Consider the following 22,100-nt stretch of genomic DNA (forward strand, 5'->3'; position numbering starts at 1 on the left):
GGAGTGCCCTTTCTCGAGAATCTCACAGCAGTTTCGAATTCCTGTATAGATCAAGTCTTTGGAAGCTGTATGAAAAGGGATGTAAGGGTCCAACTCCGCAGGTGACAATAAAGCAGTGATAGGTTTGTGTCGAATTATTTTCGGACCAGATTTATCCAATACATTCCTCTCGTCACGTCGAAGATATTCAAGTGTCTTTTCCATGCTTCCTAAAAATAAATAAAAAAAATAAATAAAAAAAAAGAGGTTAATGAAGGCAAAATGTCAAAATATAAAGAAATTGACGAAAGCCCCTTGCCAAGGTTTTAAGCCGTTGGGGTGACGGTCACAATCACTGCCAAGGACTCAAGCTGTTGGGGTGACGGACACATTCACTGCCAAGGATTCAAGCCGTTGGGGTGACGGACACATTCACTGCCAAGGTTTCAAGCCATTGGGGTGAAAGACACAATCACTGCCAAGGTTTCAAGCCATTGGAGTGAAAGACACAATCACTGCCAAGGTTTCAAGCCGTTGGGGTGACGGACACAATCACTGCCAAGGTTTCAAGCCGTTGGGGTGAAAGACACAATCACTGCCAAGGATTCAAGCCGTTGGGGTGACGGACACATTCACTGCCAAGGATTCAAGCCGTTGGGGTGACGGACACATTCACTGCCAAGGATTCAAGCCGTTGGGGTGACGGACACATTCACTGCCAAAGATTCAAGCCGTTGGGGTGACGGACACATTCACTGCCAAGGATTCAACCCGTTGGGGTGAAGGACACAATCACTGCCAAGGATTCAAGCCGTTGGGGTGACGGACACAATCACTGCCAAGGATTCAAGCCGTTGGGGTGAAGGACACAATCACTACCAAGGTTTCAAGCCATTGGGGTGAAAGACACAATCACTGCCAAGGTTTCAAGCCGTTGGGGTGAAAGACACAATCACTGCCAAGGTTTCAAGCCGTTGGGGTGACAGACACAATCACTGCCAAGGATTCAAGCCGTTGGGGTGACAGACACAATCACTGCCAAGGATTCATGCCGTTGGGGTGACAGACACAATCACTGCCAAGGATTCAAGCCATTGGGGTGAAGGACACAATCACTGCCAAGGTTTCAAGCCATTGGGGTGAAAGACACAATCACTGCCAAGGTTTCAAGCCGTTGGGGTGACGGACACAATCACTGCCAAGGTTTCAAGCCGTTGGGGTGAAAGACACAATCACTGCCAAGGTTTCAAGCCATTGGGGTGACGGACACATTCACTGCCAAGGATTCAACCCATTGGGGTGAAGGACACAATCACTGCCAAGGATTTAAGCCACTCATTGCCATAAGGTTGGAAAGGGCAATGATACCTGCAAACAAACTCTAACGCCTTGCGCGTTGCCTGCAAAAGAGGGAAAAAGACGTGAAATAATTGCCAAAAAAAAAAAAATAAATAAAATCGTAATTTGTACAATTAAAATTCACTTGCACGAATTACGAGGGGGCAGGCTTTGATTAGATTAGATTTTTTTTTTAAAAAAAAAAAAAAAAAAAAAAAGGCCAGGGACCAAAGAAAAGAAATAATCTCATCCAAGACCTAAAGAGAAGAAGTTTTGTTCAATTGGGCCAACTACTAATACAAAATAAAATAAAAGGTAGCAGGCTTTAAAAAATATAAAATAAAAAATCTGCTAAGGTTTTTTTTTTTTTAAAAAAAAAAAAAAACTGTTAAATAAACAAATATATGTTGTTACACAAAAAGGTATAGCATGTTTTTTTCTTTTTAAACAAGAAAAGTCTTTGTTTGGGCTTATGGTTAACAAAAAAAGTTTGGGTCATTACCCTTTTGGGACCTTTTGCTTAGAAAATCGAGGTTCAGTGATTGAAGGTGTTATTCTGGCTAAAAATTATTTCAGATCATGCCTGAAGTAATAAAAAAGTTTGGGTCATTACCCTTTTGGGACCATCAAAATTTTTAGTAGCTGCATATCTATATGAGGTTGTTGTAGGAGTCCTTTAGAAAATACAAGAGCCAATAAAGAGGCTAGTAGCAGTACTAGTTTGCTATTTTAAAAAAAAAAAGGGTTGGCCTATACTAAAAAGGGTGCTTTTTGTTGAATTGGTAAAGGACAATAAGACATATAAATTCAAGGCATAAGAAGACTGCTTCCTTTTTTTTTTATTCAAAAGAAAAATGGACTGCTCTGAAAAAAAAAAAAAGAAAAAAAAAAAAAAAAAAAAGAGCAAAAGTGAGGAGCAGTTTGATGTTTGCATACATGCTGCAAAAATTCTGGTTGCATGAAAAAAAAAGAAAAAAAAAAAAAGAAAAAAAGAAAAAGGAAAGCATACTTGATATGGCCTTATAAGAAGAACAATTTCTGCTGGAAGGTAAAAAAAAGAGAACAGATTAAATTGTGAAAAAAAAAGGCAGCAGGTTATACACAAGGTTCATAAGTTATAAAAAGATTCATGGAGAAGAAAATTTCTGCTGGAAGGTAAAAAAAAAAAAGAGAGCAAATTAAACTGTGACAAAAAAAAGGGTCTTTGGGCTAGGAAAAAAATCTGCTTGAAAGGCAGTAGGTTATACACAAGGTTCATATGGGTTATAAAAAGGTTCATGGAAATTTTCATGGGTTATAAAAAGGTTCATGGAGAAGAAAATTTCTGCTGGAAGGTAAAAAAAAAAAAGAGAGCAGATTAAATTGTGACAAAAAAAAGGGTCTTTGGGCTACGAAAAAAAAAAAAAAAAAAAAAAAAAATCTGCTTGAAAGGCAGCAGGTTATACACAAGGTTCATATGGGTTATAAAAAGGTTCATGGAAATTTTCATGGGTTATAAAAAGGTTCATGGAGAGGAGAATTTCTGTTGGAAGGTAAATAAAAGAGAGCAGATTAAACTGTTACAAAAAAAAAAAGGGTCTTTGGGCTAGTAAAAAAATCTGCTTGAAAGGCAGCAGGGTTTTTTGTACAAGTAAAAATAAAAAAAATAATAAAAAGAAAAGAGGCTACAGCTTTTGTTATGAAAGAAGGCAGTAGATTATTCATCCTTTCAAGAAGGGTCTTTGTTGGGACTACTTGGACTTAGGGTCTAGTAAAACGTGAAGAATGGTTTTGAAGAATCGTTAATTAGCGTTGGGAGGCCATAAATTTGTAATCAAAGCAGTCCAGAATTATTTCTGGTCCACAAATTGTCCCTTAAAATTTTGCTGGAGGCCATAAATTTACCTTAGCAGAGGAAAAATTTTGTCATAAATTTTGCTGGAGGCCATAAACCCCTTTATAATTAACGGACACAAATTTATATCCTTTAAAGCAGTCCAGAATTTGTGGACTTAGGGTCTAGTAAAAATTTTTGGGAAGGGCCATCACATAGTGATATACATGCTGAAAGAAAATATTTTATGGAAAAGAAAGCATACCTGATTTAAAGGAGTTTGAAGAGATTCTTTTGTATCTTCTTTAAAGTATAAGAAGAACAACTTTGTTGGAAAAAGAAGAAAGATAATGGCTGGAAAGTTGCTGGAATTTTTCTGGAAAACAAAAAATCTGCAGGGGAAAAAAAGGGGCTGCAGGAAAAAATATATGAATAGGTGTTATATAAAGCAAAAAATTCTTGCTTAAGAAAGGAGGTAGTGTTCTCCTAAAATACTTCAAACAAGCAAGAGTTTAGGTAGGATTTGAAATACTAAGTAAGAGTTTGTGTTGGCTTAGAAATCCTACCAATGCCAATCCATCCTATTCCATTTAGACAAACTCCTAAAATATATATAGATATATATATATTTGCTGTAAAAAAAAATCCTAAAAATAATAAGTGGCAAGTTGGAGGCCCACAAAAGAAAATGGCCCATTAAAAAATGGTGGCCTAGAAAAGGAAAAGTCCATGATGGTCTAGAAAAATCCATGATGGCCTAGAAAAAATCTGCTGTAAAAAAAAATGGTGGCAAGTTGGAGGCCCACAAAAGAAAAGGCCCAATTAAAAAATGGTGGTCTAGCAAAGAAAAGGTCCATGATGGTTTAGAAAAATCCATGATAGCCTAGAAAACAATTTACTGCAAAAAAAAAAAATATATATATATATAGTGGCAAGTTGGAGGCCCACAAAAGAAAAGGGCCCATTAAAAATGGTGGCCTAAAAAAAGAAAAGTCCAGGATGGTCTAGAAAAATTCATGATGGCCTAGAAAAAAATCTGCTGTAAAAAAAATGGTGACAAGTTGGAGGCCCACAAAAGAAAAGGCCCAATTTAAAAAAATGGTGGCCTAGAAAAGAAAAGGTCCATGATGGTTTAGAAAAATCCATGATGGCCTAGAAAACAATTTACTGCAAAAAAAAAATAGTGGCAAGTTGGAGGCCCACAAAAGAAAAGGCCCAATTAAAATGGTGGCCTAGAAAAGGAAAGGTCCATTATAGCCTTAAAAAAAAAAAATTGGTGGCAAGTTGGAGGTCCACAAAAGGAAACGTCCAATTAAATCTTGGACCTTACTCATGACCCTTAAAAAAAAAAAAATTCAAGTCCACAAAAAGGACCCATGCAACAGAAGTAAATGGCCCATGGACTATAAAGGGCAATTAACCCTTTATTTAAAAAAAAAAAAAAAAAAAAAAAAAAAAAAAACTAGGAAATAATCCCATCCAAGACCTAAAGATCATCCACATAAAAGTGCCAAATTGTCGTGACTCGTACAGTTAAGAAAATTCACTTGTACAAGTCACGAGGGGCATTTGTTGGCACATAAATTTTAAACCAAATTTATGTTTAAATTTCAAATACAGTCAATGACACACATAGAGCCTACAATAAGATTGTTGTAGGTAATCACTTCGCAAAATGATTAATTTGCTCCGTTGAAGTGTATAAATAAAACAACGTCGTATCTTAACGACGTTATTCAAGATGCTCAAATGACACGTGGAGCCTACGAAAGATGACACCTGTAGAGCCTACAGCAAGGACACCACACAGGATGAAACCCCAAAGATCAATCCGGTTAATCAGATATATGATTAATCAGATAGCGCTGTTATTCAAAATTCAAATAGGTGCTATCATTCAATTTGAAATTCAAAATGAAGATGAAGCGTTCCTATCACCTGATGGCCCTCCATAAATATGAGGACCATCACACAAGACTGGGGGATCAGAAAAATCATAAGTGGAAAAGAAGAGAGAGAGAGAAAGAAATTGAGAGCTAAACAAATCGTTACAAGAAAGAAGAAGAGAAGCTTAGAGAACTCAAGAGCCTACGCTAATGGCGATGAATAGGTAAAGGGTTCCAAACCCAAACTGTATTTTGTATTCGAGGGTTCAAAACCCATAGCAATCTTAATAAAATATTTCTTTTTTTTTAAATTGTCTTTTGTTGTTTATTTTGTTCTTCATTAATCGGAGGTTTCATTTATATAAAATGTGTAATTAACGATCTAAAATACAGATCGGAAATAAGAACCTGCTATTCAAATAATCAACACTGTTTAGTCCAAAAACTAAACAGTGGACATTTGTAACATAAATTTTGAAATGTGTTGAAACACTTCATGTTTTAAAATTTGTGTCTACACATGTTGAACCATGTAACTACATAAACCACATGAAAATTGATTAAACCCAAACAAAAAGAATCTTCAATGTAAATCTTCCACATTTTTTAAATTAATCTTGAGTGCATCATTAAAATTTTCACTTTATAATATATTTGGAAGTTGAAGACATAACCTGAGAGTATTTTTCATATCCAAGTTAGATCTATAAAGACGGAAGTCGAATAAGACATGCAAGGATAAAGTTTTATTGTAATGCTTATAAAGTTATAAACTGAATCAGCATCAGGCAGCCATTCTATATGCAGATAAAGACTCGCATTTTTCATGGTCAAAATAGGGAAAGGACACTCCATTATTCAGTCAAATTTTGATAATTCATTTGTTATCATACAACATTTGAAGCAGAAGGAAGGTACAAGTTCCCAAAGCACCACCACACTAAACAAACACGTGCGTTAGTCAAATATAACAACTTGGCATCCAAACGGAGCCTTACCTCACCAGAAACAACAATGGCACCGTCGTCTTCGTCTTCTTTCTCCTGCGAAGCTTTCTACGACACTCAACCATGGCACTCAATCTCCGACAAAGACAGACCTGTAGATCTCTCTCTCTCTCTCTCTCTCGATCTATCGATCTAATTTTGTTGATATTTATTCATGACTTTGATTTGCAGAATGCATAACTCGAATGTTGAATCTGAACCAACCTGTGAATTCAAGTGGAATAGCGAATGAAGAAGTTTACAAGATGTTGATCTACGACAAGTTTTGCCAAGACATTCTCTCCCCTCTCATCCACGTCAAGGACCTTCTCAAGCACAGCATAACCCTATACTTCCTCATCGACAAGGACCGCAAGCCTGTCCACGATGTCCCCGCCGTCTACTTCGTCCAACCCATTCACCTCAACGTTCAGCGAATCATCTCCGATGCCCCTCGATCTGTCTACAATTCCTTCCAGCTTTCTCATCTTCGATTCCTCGCCCTCTCTTTGAAGATCTCGCATCGGGGACTCTCAATTCCGACTCCACCAATCGAATTTCCAAGGTACACGACCAGTACTTGAAGTTTGTAACCCTAGATTATATTTTGTTTTCTCTTGCGAATAAGTCTTATTATGTTCAATTGAATGATCCTTCTGCTGGAGACCGTGAAATTGAGGAAATTGTTGAGAAAATTGTGAGTGGTTTGTTCTGTGTTTTGGCTACCCGTGCTATTGTCCCTATAATCAGGTGCTCGCGCGGTGGGCCTGCTGAAATGGTCGCGTCTTTGCTGGATCATCGTTTGCGCGACCATTTGTTGGCAAAGAATAATTTGTTCTCTGAAGGTGGAAATTTTGCTACTTCATTTCAGAGGCCGATTTTGTGTATATTTGATCTTAATTTCGAGCTGTTTGTTGCTACACAGCATGTTTTTAGGTATAAGGCGCTTGTTCATGATGTTCTGGGTTTGAGGCTGAATAGATTGAGTGTGCCAGGAGAGAAGGGTGGGATGAAATCTTATGAATTGGATAGGATGGACCCGTTTTGGGTGGCAAATGGGTTGTTGGAATTTCCAGAAGTGGCTGTGGAGATTGAGACCCAATTGAATAAGTATAAGAAGGATGTTGACGAGGTGAATAGGAGGACAAGTGGAAACGAGGGGGCTGAATTTGATGGGACAGACTTGATTGGCAACACAAAGCATTTGATGAATGCTGTGAGTTCCCGGCTAGAGTTGACTGAAAGGAAGCAGGTGATTGATAAGCATACTAATATTGCTACTGTTTTGTTGGGTGAGATCAAGGAGAGGTCACTCGATTCATTTGCCAAAAAAGAAAGTGACATGATGGTTAGAGGTGGTATTGATAGGACTGAACTGCTCAGTGTACTTAAAGGGAAAGGAACTAAGTTGGATAAGCTGCGTTTTGCAATCATGTACCTTATTTCTTCTGAAAGCATGCCTCATTCAGAAGTGGAAATGGTTGAAGCACTCAGGGAGTCTGAAGTTGATACTAGTGCATTTCAGTATGTCAAAAAGATCAAGTTGTTAAATGTTTCATCGGTTAATGCAAATTCTGCTAGTAGAAGTCACATTGTGGATTGGGCCGAGAAGCTCTATGGGCAGTCACTTAGTGCTGTCAGTGATGGCGTGAAGAATCTATTGTCTAGCGATCATCAACTTGCATTGTCAAGGACAATTGAAGCATTCAAGGAGGGGAAACCAAATCCTGAAATTGAGTCTTATCTTGTATTTGATCCTCGTGCTCCCAAGTCAAGCTCTGGGACAACTAGTAGCCATCTGAAAGGACCATTTAAAGAAGCTATTGTGTTTATGATAGGTGGTGGCAATTATGTGGAGTATGGGAGCTTGCAAGAGCTTGCATAACGTCAACAACCAGTCAAACCTGTAATATATGAAACGACAAAAATTCTCACTGGTAGTCAGTTTGCAGAGCAGCTTGCGGTTTTGGGGAAAAAGATGGGATTAGGAAGCAGTGGTGCTACTTCAGCCCAATAAGACAGGCATGTCAGTTTTTATCTTGAAGCATAGTATTTGGTGGTTCATGACTTCATGCATTGAAAGGAAAAAGTGTATTCTAAAGACACCGTGTAAAACAGTCAATTATATACTTGAAGCTATTGAATTACTGATGCTAACTATAGCCTTTTCTAGCTTTTCACCCCCTTACAAGGTAGAAAATGTAAAGTAAATTGGTAAACCTAAATTGGTAAGAAGGCAGAAAATGACATATATCAATTGGTAAACTAAATTGGTAAGCTTTAAAACTAGGATTATCTACTTGACTAACTATACAATTTGGCCTAATCAATTTTACGGGCTTTTGGTTCAAGTAGTATTATGGTTGGTAATCCGTAAGACCCAACCAGAACCTAATCTAGAAGATTCTCTAGCATAAGAATCAGCCCACCTATAGAAGTTTTAGCAAATTTAGAAAATACATAGAATACAAGTAAAAACACACACACACAGAGAGAGAGAGAGAGAGAGAGAGAGAGAGAGAGAGAGAGAGAGAGAGAGAGAGAGAGTAAATAAAATGGTCAAAAGTTACTTGTCAAAAAAAAAAAGGGTCTACACCAATAGAAAGGCAACATCTTCACCTAACAAGTACTCATACTTATAGATCATCTCCAATCCTTCATCTTTCTTTTCTTTTTTTTTCTTTTTTCAAGATGGCCAACTAAGGTTGAGATGGCCAACTCCAGTCTATTCAACTGCTCATATCAGCCATAAAAAAAGATGTTACCTCAAGAGATCGTGAATTTAAATTATCATACATAATTGATGCAAAAAAACACCAAGATTGGCATTTTTTTGCAGCACTGCAGCTAAGGTTGAGATGGCCAACTCCAGTCTATTCAACTGCTCATATCAGCCATTCAAATTCTTATAGTATTCCTATGACACCAAGCCAAACATTTCTATCTGCTGAAACTTAAATCTTGTCAGTGCACTAAGCCCTAAAGGGCAAGAAGTGGTAACAAATTCGTGAAAAAGGAAAACAGGTAAACTACTGAACTGCAAATATTTCCCCAGGCCTGATCTAATGAATATCATCAGCAACACAGGAAGTGAAACCAAAAGGGTGCTGGCATATATGAAGTAAATATGTTCATCTCTTCTTTTTATGAATATGTGCAATCATAGATAGAAAGAAAGAAAGAAGGAGATCAAATAAGAGTAAAGTTTTTTTTTTTAACAATCTCCATTTGAATCCATTTGGCTCAGCTGCACAGAAATGTAGGCAAGTGTTCACAATTGTTAATCTCCTAACATCACAGATACATACTTGGAAATAGAACATCTAAGTGAGTGCTCATGTAAAAAGAAACAAATACAAACTATGCTGACAAAGTGAACCCAAAGAAAAGAGGCAATATATAATGATTGAGATACAGGAGAATTTTTTTTTACGGAGTTTGAGGAACATCCAACATCACTGCATCACACGTGGAGAGTGATGGAAGGAGCCAACGGAAAAAGCCGAGGTTAGTTTCTCCTTTCAATCTCTGAGATGAGTAATCTACCAACATATTCCATAGTTCTCCGACTGTCCACTCATGGGACCGAATCCATTGAGTAACCTGCCCCACAATGTCAATCAAACAGGTCAGCTGCTAGTGAGAGAAGCAAAATAAGCATTTCAAAAAAACAAAAGTTTAGTTAAATATTTCGTAAGGCTCGCAAGCCACGTCTTTTGGCTTAATGCTCTGAAGGAGTAGGGTAAGTGGTGATTTGGTAAATTGTAGATAACAGTAAATTTGTAATTTGGACTCTTAGGGGTAAAATAATAATTTTGACCCTTAGGGGCAACAGGTGCTGAAATGGATATAAAGCCAGCATAGTGCAAATTAAATGCTAAAACCACCTATCTTTTTAGCGGGCTAGATTTTACTTTCTAGTAACTCACAATTACCACCACTAATATGCATCAAAATGACGAGTGTGGTACACTGTTGGTGGCAATTTGGCAAATACTGACTTAACTGGGTCCATCCATAATTTTAAAGTTAGAAAGGACTTTTATAGCATGAACTATTTTTTTTGTCCCCACTGAACATGGAACAAATATAAATTGGTAGTACTGGGTTAATCAGAAATGATTAGGAAGTTCAAAGTTTAAAAGCTTCAGACAGAAAGAAGTACCTGGTCAAGAGTCTCTAATGCCTCCACACTAAATGCATAATAAGAGATAAAAGGCCTTAATGCCTGAAAATTTTCAGCACACTTTGTTGGTTACAATGAGCAGTAATTGAGGTGCCAAATTAATAGAAGGTCCACAGCAAAAAAAAAAAAAAAAAGAAAAAAAGGGAGGCCAGCAGAGAAAATCACCTGAGAAGCAGCAAGCCATTGAATTGTGGCCTTAAGTTCCAGGTCTCCCCCAAAAACACCGCAGCCCCAATTCCCCGTCACAATGCCTATTTTATCTTCATGAACCGCATGCTGACTATAGTTTTGTTCAGAAGTCCTTATCGGTTTGTCCCCAAACATTCCTTGATTTGATTCAGATGAAGTTGATGGTGCTTCGCGCAACTATGGGAAAGTACAAAACAATCAAGCAAGCAACTTGACACATAAAATATTAAAAAATCCAAAATTTATGAAAATCCAAGCTCAATGAAGAAGTGACAGTTAAAGTTCATCAGCACAGACTTTGTCAAGGCAAAAACATCAAGTGATGCAAATATTCTATAGGGTTTGACCTTTGTGACAAATTAAACTAATGCATTTTAATTTTATTAATTTAAAGTCTGAACTTTAAAATGATACCAATTCCAACCATCTGTCAATATTCATTAAGTAGTCTTAACGGAAGAGGGACAATTTTGTCAATATACATAATTCTTATTGGATATTTTTTTGTCAATTTGATCTATGTCCCTCTCCTCTTTTTATCTTTATTCTTTTTAATAGAAGATGGTTCCAGATTTCGGGAAAAGGGGAAGGGGCTCATCTATTACAGGAGGGAGGGGGGTCGGCCAATGCTGGGGAAGGGGAGGGAAGGGGGTATCGCAGGGGAAGGGGAGGACCGGGGTGGCTGGTGCTTATTTATCTTTCCAAATTGTTTTGTAGGCTAAACAGTGGGGTTCATTGGATGAGGATCCAGCAATAATGCAATGGTGTATTAACCTTGCAAAGAAATTGGAGTTATACAGAAATGCTCAAACAGTGATCAATGCAGTTGTCTTGTCTAAGTAAAGAGGGTGATCTCTTTTTCTCCTTTTTCTTCTATTAGTAATAATAGGAGTTGGTAGTAGGAGGGCTGTGATTCTTTCATTCATGATTCTTTTTACATCAGTGCAAGGGAAGGCTAATTCCTTATTTGCCTTGTCTTTCTAGTAGTACTCTTTTGAAAGATTGATATGATGCGGTCTATTGTATCCACGATTCTTATATCGATTGCATATTTGAGCCAAAATTTTCATTATTGGGTACTTTGGTAGAATGCATCAGTATTTACAGTGAGATAAAATGCTACCGAGGCCCCAAATTGAGGGTTCCCAAATTGGTTTTCATTTATTTTTCCTATTATTCTCTCTCAACTCTGTATTTTTCTCTTTCAACAGCTGCAGGGAAAGGGGAGGGTGGGGGTGGGGGTGTCGGTGGCCGGGGGAGATAGGGTGGGGCCATCACCATTCTCTTTCTCTCTCCAGCAGTTGCGGGGGAAGGGGATAGTGGGTGTGTTGGTGGCAATTGTGGGAGATGATGGAGGGAGGAGTTGTGGCGGCAGGGAGCCGGCGAGGTGGTGGACCGTAATGGCAAATTTATCCCTTCATCGTTTGTTTTAGTTAACAAATATTGATGGATGATTGGAATTGGTATCATTTTAAAAGTTCATGATTTAAAACTTGGGGTTTATTTTGTCACAAGGGTCAAACAGTGGGGTTTTTTGAATTTTTCCCAATATTATTTTATTCAAATTGAACTTGAGAGAAAGAACAATACCAAATGAGAATCCCTGTATATGCCTATGAGGCCTTTAACATCTTGATCAATCTGATCTCTGCAAAGTTTATCATCTTGAAACAGTCTCTGATACTGCTGACATTTAGATTGATCGAAAAAGCCACAGAACGCCTTGTTAATCTCCCTGTTTAAACGAGCAACTTGGAGTGACACAGTTACTGATCAATACCTACACAAAATAATAAGCTATGCAAATGCCTTTAATGCAATCCAATTGCACAGACGATCTAAATACAAACAACCAAACCATTTAGATGGTAAAGAAACAAGTCAAGAAAAACTTATCCTGGTTATTTAACTACATGTATCCTATTTCACCACTCACAAAAGAATTCAATTTTGAATGGTTTTAATGATCCTTCACACAATTAGATGGGGAAAATCAGGACTGATCTAGTCAGAAACAAATCCATTGCTATTAAACTAGACTTATGGTCATCCACTTGAAAACACAACCCATTATTCAAATCTGAGTTCATCACGAATTAAATTCAGTACTTGTTTGGGACCTACTATTGTATGAGAGGGTTCAAGAATGTTGTGGGAAAATTCGAAGATCTTTGAAGAAGACTCGAATTCTCTAGAAATGATGAGAGGCTTAGATTCTTCAACAGTCACAACTAAGAACACAATAGCAAAGAGATAATGGAGATAAAAGATTGGGTGAAGAAGAATGCAAAGTAGTTAGAGAGAGAATAATGGCAAGGCTCTCCCATGGATCTCCCACTTTTACTCTCAAGGTAGATAATGGAGAAGGGAAATTAGTTTTTTCCCAAAAAATGTCTCTTCAAAATCCATCCCCTGTAAAGCTATGGGTGGGTGCTATTTATAGACACCTCATGATGTAGGATGGAGCCCATGTGTAAGGCACATGGGAAATATTCTCTTTAACCACCTTGTCTGAGGAGTTGACTTCTCCAAGGATGAAGAAAACCCCAAAGAGGAGATCAACCTCTCGGCGAACCCTTCTTCTTAGCCACACCTAACCAATGATCCCCAATCATCCCAAAGGGTCAGGGATAGTCCCAGAGGACGCCCTACAGCAGAAGGGTCAAGGGTAGTTCAAGAGAACACCCTACCGCAAATATTGCCGAGTCTCAGGGACCCCCTAGATCGTGCCACTTCAACCCAGGTATAAGCTGGTTTAACCAAAAAGTGAATTTATCTCCACTCACCGTCCTCGAGATCGGGTCCTTTGTTCGGACTCCATTACGCCCATAGTTCTGGTGCGTAAATCCCGGAAAGCTCTAAACCCGCAAGTGTTATGGGACTCATTAATGGAGTGGCTTCTAGATTGCGTCCAAATCCGTTCGAAGCCAAGCGCTTCAGATCTCTAGGTTCGTGGATCCGAACCCTTTCGAGTCTGAGCTCAAATAAGTCTCTAGGTTCGTGGTTCCGAACCCTTTCAAGACTAAGCCAATACCTCGGAGAATGGATCTCCTCCGAGGGTTTCATCTCTTCTGAAAACAACGGTTAACCTCCTCGGACGCCTGTTTGATCTAAGCCTCCTCAGATGGGCTTGTTAGACTCTCTTTAGAGCCCAATTTGTTGGCTTTCTTGTGGGCTCGTTCAATAGAATTCACTTGGCCTATTTGGCAATAATTTGTCCAAGCTCACCTATTTTTGGGCTTTCCGATTAGGCTTCGATTGGACCCAATTAATTAGTGGGCTCAAGTTAACTCCTCTTACAACTATAAAAGCTAAAAAGCCAAAAATTACTAAAAATGTTAAAAAGTCCATACTATAAGCGTGTGGGGGAAGCTATTTTTTTATTTATTTATTTTTAATATCCGACAGGTTTAGTCAATGTATTTTGTACATATATTTAGAAAATTGAGAAGACGAGACACATCCCAAGCCACAAGTTCCCATTAAAAAAAAAAAATTCATGCACACCCCAAAAATCAATAATTTGGTCAGTATACTGTGCATTTATAATATTTTATTTCACAATTTTTTATAAAAATTCAAAAAGTTATCCCAAACATACATCTTTTTTTTCTCTATTTTTTTAGTCAAAAAGTCAAAAAATGCACTTATATAACACATCCAAACAACCCCAATGTTTAATATAACTTCTCTCATTTGTTTCTTATTTGGCACCTCTACTGTTTCATGTATGTGTCAATCTCTAATTTGTTCTCGTTTTGGCCTACAATCATCCATCTCTACATATGCTTATTTCAGCCACACTATTATATAAGTCAACTACATCCTAGAAAAATTTTGCATCAGTAAGGTAGGTAAAAGTCAATTACCCCACTCCATCGTGCACTCGACTCAAGTTTTCATTCACCATGAGCTAATTCCATTGGCAGGTCTCTTCAACCATAAAAATAATGAAAATTTAAAACTAAAAATCAAAGGGTTGGGCATGTCTAGACCAGTCCAATCCGGGCTCATGGGCCCACCACAGGCCCCATTATAATGATCCGATTTGTTCTAGTTGTAGGCCTCTACTTATATCATTCATGAAGAGAATCAAATTGATTCAATAATTGTGACAACATGATGTCATCTACACACATAGACCTAAACAATAAACTGATTGGATCATCAAATGGGAGTTGTGATAGGCCCACGGACCTGAACTAGATGATCTAGTCATTTAGATGACTGGGGAGAAGCCTCTCTCAAAAATGAAACCAAACACTTGAATCTTGATTACTAGTCCATTCCTGTTAATGAGAATTAAATGTAAATCATTCAATCTCAGACTGCTTACCTTAAAACTTATTATTTCCAGTCAATTCTTATTTATTACACCTATATCGTTGAAAGATAATCTAACCCATGGGTTGCAATGGTTAAATTAGAGGTTTGGGATAAGGTGTTGCCTTACAATACTAGCTAAAAGAGAAGATACAATCAACTACTCCAAACACTCAAAATGTGCAGGACCGACATCAACAATGAACCCTTTCTATACATAGTGTACTAGAAATACCACTATTGAATAATGAATTTGGCTCCAGTATGTACACAAATGCATGTATACAAAAATACACGTACATAAATACATAAATAACAGCAAAAAATAACATAGCCCAAAATTTTACATACCGGAGAAGGCATTCTTGTCCAAATTGTCTCTTTCCTGGGCTGCATAGTGCATCAATCGCAACGATTCTCGTCTTACGTCTTCCCATTAAATCTAAATCCCTCTTATCAACATTGTCACCAGAAAAACGGAATGAAGAAGCATACCTGTACCACTTTGATGGATTAGTTGAGAGCCATTGGAATAAAAGATTACTAGACATTTGGAGAGAGAGTCAAAGAATTCATGAATTGAATTGTAGACAAACTTGAAAATTATTCCCATTATTATTATCTCTTATTTGATTTAAGTAAAATATATTCAAAACATGCCAGAAATGACGTAATCTCTCTGCATTAGTTTTATTCAATCAAACTACGTCTCACCAAAAGAGATCTCTCCCAAAAAATCTACAAGAGCAACTGATGATTCACAAAAAATCAGTGGATTCCAGACAACTATATAATACATAATGACGACTCTAACTTCTCAAAAGTATGCTTATTCCATTTGCGTCACGCACTCAAACATCTAACAGATGGGTACCATCTTCCAAGCTTTTAAGACTTTCCTGGAAGAGCACCCACATGCCCAAAACTAAAGGAGCAAACAAATTGAGGCTGGTATGGCTCAGACAACATGAAAAATGGAAAACTTTCCAAATTTTTGTCACCACCTTGCAATGAAAAAGCAAGTGATCCACTGATTAATCATCTTTGTGGAACATGCAACACCAATTAGGAAGGGGAAAAGATCCCTCCTCCCCAGGTTATCAATGGTAAAAAAAACATGAGTTGTTGTCCACACGAAGAAAGCTACTTTCGATGGAACCCTTGACTTCCAAATACTTTTCCGAGGAAAAATGTTTCTCAATCCCCAGATAAGAAGGGAGTGAAGAAGACCTGACCATAATCCGCCAAGAGAAGGTGGTTGACTGTTTTCTTCTATAACACCAATTTGGTAGTGTCTTGTCTGGACTCACCAAGTTGCCACTAGTACAATATTTGCAAGGTAGTTGTCTAAGCTATCAGTAAGTGGAACCTCAATTTATAACAAATTGATGGTGAGAAGGATAGTCCAGCTAGGGTTCAAATTGGTGGTATTTCTTTACTCAATAGACAAACATGCCCGAAGACACTCCAGCAACAAATGTTCGCATCAATTGCAATTAATAGAAGAAAGAAAAGCCACTACTCGTTATCGACTACAAATGCTGCATCAATCTGAATCATAGACATAATGGATACATTTGAGGTGCCATTGATAACAATGTAGCAAATGGTAATGTTTAGACAGCCATTAGTAAATGTTCTCAATCATAATCTAGTGAGTTGTACTCACCCTGTATAATTTGAAAACCTTTCTGCACCTATAATTTCTATAGCCTCATTGTCTGCCATGGAAGGCAAGAAAAGCATGCCAGCAATTAATTCTGGATTGATCATGAAACGGATCTCTTCCTACACAAGATAATTATGACACTCAAATATCAATAGTCCAATTTTGAAAAAGCTTTCAAAGATAATGGTCAAAGCGATTGTAAAAAGTTTGAAGAATGAAAAAGAAAAAGAAGACACAGACACTTAGGCTGTGTTTGGTTCATAGATTTGGAACGGAAAAGGGGAAAAGTGTGTGAAATGTAGGTGAAATGTAATTATATTTCATTCACATTTCACCTACCTTTCCCTTTCCCTTTCCCTTTCCATTTCCAAATCCCTACCCAAATCCATGAACCAATCACAACGTTGAGGATAAGTCAGAAACACAATTAAACTAAGGGGATCAACAATGCCTGAGTAAGGACCAAGAAAGAATTTTGACTCAATTAGTATTTTGAGGGTTTAAAGCTTTTATTTGCTGCTCTTTTAACTTTTTATGAAACCTTTCTTAGTCCTCAACCTAACGCCACCTAAGAAATTTCTGGATATTCCCCTTTCAAAAATTGGTTGGACCTTAGCGGCATGAAACTCCCATGGCCTTCATAGCTGCAACTGGAAATGTTACCAACCTTTATGTGATTGGATTGGGGCCTGTTGAGTTGAGCTAATTGAGTGATAAATTTTTCTTAACTCTGGAATCAATCAGTGCTATTTCATTGGTAAGTGGAATTGAATTAAATCTGGTTTCATGAACATGTGCAGGAGAATAAAACAAGGCTAGTAATACAAGTCAAGAACAATTCTAATTTACCAAATAATTTGATAATCAGAATAAGGGTCCATCTTTTCCATGAAAGCAAACCTGTACACAACCCCTGTGAAGAGCACCACCTCCAAGATACTTGTTAGCAAAATCCACTTCAAGAGCTTCAGAAGATTGATCTTCTATCAGGCCAGACCTGTAAACCTACAACAACAACAAAGATGAAAATCATCATATCCTTGGAGTAAACCATTGAAAGTTGGGTTACTGAACCAAAAAAAAAAAAATGTACACACAAATTAAACAAGTATATATGTTCCTTTGTTACCTTGAAACGACAAAGAGGAATAGAAGATGTGCTCCAAAAATCAGCCTTTGGATAAGAAACACAAGGAAAGCTATTTTCCAAAGGAAGTACTTTACGCTCAAAGGAGACAACACCCACAGGCATACAAGAGCATATCCTCTCAAAATAGTGTGTGATGCAGTTTATTTTATTCTCTTGCATTTCATTATAACTGTCATAGAGACCCCTGCAGACACATGAATATGAAATGAACCTATTTTCCTGATATGAGAAGAAAGAAATTGATCAATTCATGTATGATAGCACAAAACTCATACATGAATCAACAAAGCCAAATAAATACTGCACCTTTCTTAGTTTATATAGATGAACAATGCATGTTCTTAATAAAATTTTAAACATTCAGGTAAAACATCATCATTTAACAATATTGCGAACACCTACTCTCTTTTTTTTTTTTTTTCTTCAAAAAATAAGTATTGCCTTCTTCCCTATCAAACTATACAAAATAGCCAAAAACAACACTTAAGCCTATATAGAGACTGCTCTACTCCTTGAAAGGTCAATCTATCATGCTCCCTCACTTTTTTTGTTTATAAAATCATTAAACAGGTTTTGTTTATTTTTTGTAATAATGACAACAAAAATATGTTTTGTACAAACACGTGTTCCAAAAACTTCTTGTGAAAACAAGTGAGACGAGGTAGCGGAAGCTGGTTGCTGGTGGGAGGTAGTGGCCAAAGGTGGTTGTCAATGGCTACAGGTGGTGCCCAAAGGTGTTCCCTAGATTTTCTTTTTTTCAATCCTTTTGCAATTATGTGCTTTAAGCTCTTGAGCACCTTCTGTTCTGGCTATAATCTTCACTTTTGACATTTGGCATTGTAATACCTTTAGCACAACAAGGAGCCACAATCAAAAGCAAAATCCTCACTTAAATGTAGTACTTTCCATTAAAGGCAACTAACAGTTAAATATAGACACTTTGGGGGGTCAATACCCACAGAATTGGCTTTGAGGAACTCAACTTGAGTGAACAAGCTTCTTTTTCTTTTACATTGTCACTGTCCTTAGTGGCCTAGTGATGTGTTTGGTTACTTGTTCAACCTTAATGTCATTAGCTTAAGTCCTTTAGTTGTCTTGTTGAATCCCCCCACCCCATCCCCATCCCCTCTAAAACTGAGAGAGAAGCCTTTACAAATATATTGTCCACAGAAAGTAACTTTCTCGACTTCTCAAATCCAACACTAGTTAATGATATCACATAATTATGACCCGTAGAAAACATCTGTTTTCTTATAAGATACTATTTTGACAAATCAAGCAAAGGAAAGCATGTAGAATATACAAAGTTATTGTCATACTTGTCTCAAACTCATTATTTTTATCCTACATACACAAGACATTTGAAAAATAACATAAAAACAAAGAAGCCAACAGTCAGTTACATACGCAAACAAATGATCAAAGTTGATCATTGGAAGATCTTTGGCACCTCTATTACTGATTGGAAACAAACAAAAGAAGGAGCATGCAAGAAGAGCACCGATCAATTCCTGAAAACAACAGACATTGTAAAATACAAAAAATAAGGCCATCTAAAATAAAAGGACAAATAGAAACGCAGAAGTGAAAAATTATTATTTCTCTAGGATTAGATGTATACCCTAATTGAGTGGAGAGTTGTTGTGCCAAATGAATATTCTAAATCATAGAGGGAGTCCATCTCCAAGTGACCCTAGTAATGTGGAGATCACTAAGGAGGAAAATAGAAGAAAACTCAAAAAGAAACTTCATAACCTGAAAAGTGTTAGAGGGAAATTTTGAATCCTCTTTGTTGTGAAAGTTGTTTTATATCTTCTGTAGGCCTAGTTTTGTGTCCTTTGGTGGGAGTAGTTTGGTTCTGTTTATTTTGTGCTCCCTACAAAGATGTGTTGAACTTCATTGTATATCTTTTTCTTTTGGTTATAATATTTCTTACTTATCCAAAAAAAATATACCCTATACAATTATTAGATCTTAGTTAGTAACAAGTACCAAGCTTTGCTACTGAGCAGGCTAAATAAGGATTCTTTCTGGGCATATTATGGTTTGCCAAAGTTGTTTGTTTTTGTTTTTCGAAATTTTATATTTCAAGAATTTAGAAGTAATCAACCATACAGAATATCTAGTTAAGTGATATAATTACCAGAAATGAAATAAAACAATGATGGGCAGCGATGTATGCATGTAATCAAAGGCTTCAATCTGATAATTGAATACCAAATAAGCATATACCTGGCAGAGGAAAACTATCCCTTGTTCTTGTGACTCTAAGATACGAAGACCAGTTCTTCCGCCATTACCATCTGCATTTTCATAATGAGATTCCAACAGAGACGGCAACCGCAATAGCAAATTCGCCATTGCTGGGACTACCTCTCCAAACCATTTCGCCGCCTCAGCACGGGACATCAACTGTTTAAATTTTGTACACAAAGTAAAATGATACGAAACATCAATTGTTTAAATTTTAGATACAAAGTAAAATGATAGAAAACTAGTGCTCTATTTGTTGGGGCATAAAATATTGGGGGAATTTATAGTTTAGTGCAACAGGCCCAAATATATATATATACATATATATTTACACAAACATGGAAGGGTTGTCAGTTGCACCTCCCACGTTTTGCTAATTTTTTTTTGTTCCTTCCTAGCTGAATTGTAAAAGCCTCTTAAAACATTTTCTTGCATTTGGTACAGCATAAAATGAAAGTCTAACCGAAAATATTTTTCATAGTCAATAATAGTAAACATTTTCCAAGATCAACTCAAAATAAGCATATTTGGGGCGAAAAGAAAGAAAGAAAGAAAGAAAAAAAAAAATTAAAATTGAAAAACATTTTACTACTAAATATTGAAAAACACGAGTGAAATTTATTTTTCATTGTTTTCTGCGGAAACAAACAGAAAATCGAATGAAAAAAAAAAAAAAAAAAGGAAGAGAAGGAGAAGATAATTAGTTACGTCGTCAAAGAAGAGGGCGTAGCCATCGGCGGCGGTGGAGGCAAGGCGTTCGGAGGAGGAGGAGGAGTGAGAGAGGGAGAGGGAGTGCCTGAGATCAGAAATGGTGATGAAGAAAACCCCACCGGTGTCGACTCTGCTGTGTTGGGGACCTCTTGACAGAGTTTTGAGAGGTTCCACAACTTGCGAGGGCCAGAAAAATGTCGACGATCGGAGAACCACCGGCAAATACGGTAGTATCGACCTCAAATCTTCCCGATCTTCCATTCCGAAGAGCTTCGCTCGCAGAATTGAACCGAACGGAACTGTTTGGCTGGACTAGTAGCAGGCTGCCTTTGGTTTCACGGCGGATTGAATTCAACTATCGAGAGGGGACTGAGGACGGTGGCTTAAGGCTGTATGACGCGGGTTGTGTTTAATTCTTATGTATTTTTCTTTATTTTATCGTCCGTGTTTGTGAGGTTGCTATTTTATTTTGGAGAATTTTTTTTAAGACTCCTAATAATAATAATTTAGATGATAAATGATACTAAAAAAAATAGTGATGCATTAGGTTCCTGAATAATTTGGCGCGCGTTTTTAATTATTTTGTGGATCAAAATATCCTTGCCAAAATTAACACAGAAACGAAACTAATTCCGACGTCTAAGTTTCATTCCAAGCATCTAGCATCTTCACGAACAGGAGAACAACAGAATTAGGGCTTCAACATCATCTTCACCATCGACATTAGAGCTTCGTTATCTTCTGCAAAAATCATTCACATTCGTTCCTCACAAATTTCTCTAACCTTCGTTAGAGCTTCGTTTTCACTGCTCATCATCATCTCAGTCCATCTTCGTCACGTCGCATCTTCATCTCAGGCCATATCAGCTCGTCATTCAAGTTTCATCCTAACTCTGGTGAGTTTTTCTACAATACAACTAGATTTTCTTTGGAAACACAGTTAATAGCATTTTATATTAACCTTCCATAAATTAGGGTTTCAATTTCGTAATAAAAAGCCACCTGAATTTGGAAAAAGTTATTTCTGTGTGTTTTGAACTTATTCTTGAACATGTTTGTGTGATTTTATCTGTAAATTTCTCTGGCATTTGAATTTCTCTGATTTTTGCTTGATGTATGTTTCTTCTTTCAATTTTCTCTGGCATGTTTATTTTGAATAAAGTAATTTTTTGTGTTTTTATCTTATTCTTGAACATGTTTCTGTAATTTTGTTTATAAATTTCCCTGCTCTGTAAATTTCTCTGTAATATGTATTTTTAATTGGAATGTCTATATTTCTCTGGAATGTCTATTACTCCCTTGTCTCTGTCTAAGTTTATCTGGTATTTATAATTTTCTCAGATCAGATCACATCACTTTCCTCCCTTGTGTGTCTCTATCATGTTTAATTTTCTCTAGCATTTTAATATTATGTACTGGAATGAATGTTTCTTCTTTGAATTTTCTCTGATTTTGAGAAAAAGTTATTTCTCTATATTTTGATCTTATTCTTGAACATGTTTCTGTGATTTTGTCTATGAATTTCTCTGCTTTGTAAATTTATCTGGAATATGTATTTTTCTCTGGAATGTCTATTACTCTCTTGCCTGTCTAAGTTTCTCTGGTATTTATAATTTT

The 22,100-nt window shown here is 37.0% G+C and overlaps 3 protein-coding genes across 3 annotated transcripts in view; 1 reads left to right on the top strand and 2 right to left on the bottom strand.

The window, feature by feature from the left end:
* The window catches only part of LOC114302057 (uncharacterized), a 28,575-nt gene extending 22,430 nt beyond the window's left edge, over positions 1–6,145 (bottom strand). The window contains exon 1 of the mRNA XM_082872640.1: positions 6,020–6,145. Coding sequence (XP_082728766.1) covers positions 6,020–6,088 — 69 coding nt within the window. The 5' untranslated portion in view covers positions 6,089–6,145. The remainder of the gene's footprint in view (positions 1–6,019) is intronic.
* Positions 6,146–6,208: 63 nt separating this feature from the next.
* Positions 6,209–8,159, top strand: LOC114302045 (SEC1 family transport protein SLY1-like). Its single transcript, XM_082872638.1, has 2 exons — positions 6,209–6,567; positions 6,753–8,159. Exons 1-2 carry the CDS (start codon positions 6,209–6,211, stop codon positions 7,885–7,887), a joined length of 1,494 nt encoding a protein of 497 aa, XP_082728764.1. The 3' UTR covers positions 7,888–8,159.
* Positions 8,160–9,196: 1,037 nt separating this feature from the next.
* On the bottom strand, positions 9,197–20,941 carry LOC114302048 (poly(ADP-ribose) glycohydrolase 1). Its single transcript, XM_028247006.2, has 11 exons — positions 20,481–20,941; positions 19,752–19,931; positions 18,927–19,030; positions 17,499–17,703; positions 17,270–17,374; positions 16,370–16,488; positions 15,052–15,195; positions 11,968–12,112; positions 10,354–10,554; positions 10,168–10,230; positions 9,197–9,605 (listed from the first exon to the last, which is right to left on the bottom strand). Exons 1-11 carry the CDS (start codon positions 20,742–20,744, stop codon positions 9,432–9,434), a joined length of 1,704 nt encoding a protein of 567 aa, XP_028102807.2. The 5' UTR covers positions 20,745–20,941; the 3' UTR covers positions 9,197–9,431.
* Between the last annotated feature and the right edge of the window lie 1,159 nt (positions 20,942–22,100).

The sequence above is a fragment of the Camellia sinensis genome, chromosome 6 (assembly GCF_055761805.1).
Source record: "Camellia sinensis isolate YWXY chromosome 6, ASM5576180v1, whole genome shotgun sequence".
In the NCBI taxonomy this organism is placed as follows: domain Eukaryota; kingdom Viridiplantae; phylum Streptophyta; class Magnoliopsida; order Ericales; family Theaceae; genus Camellia; species Camellia sinensis.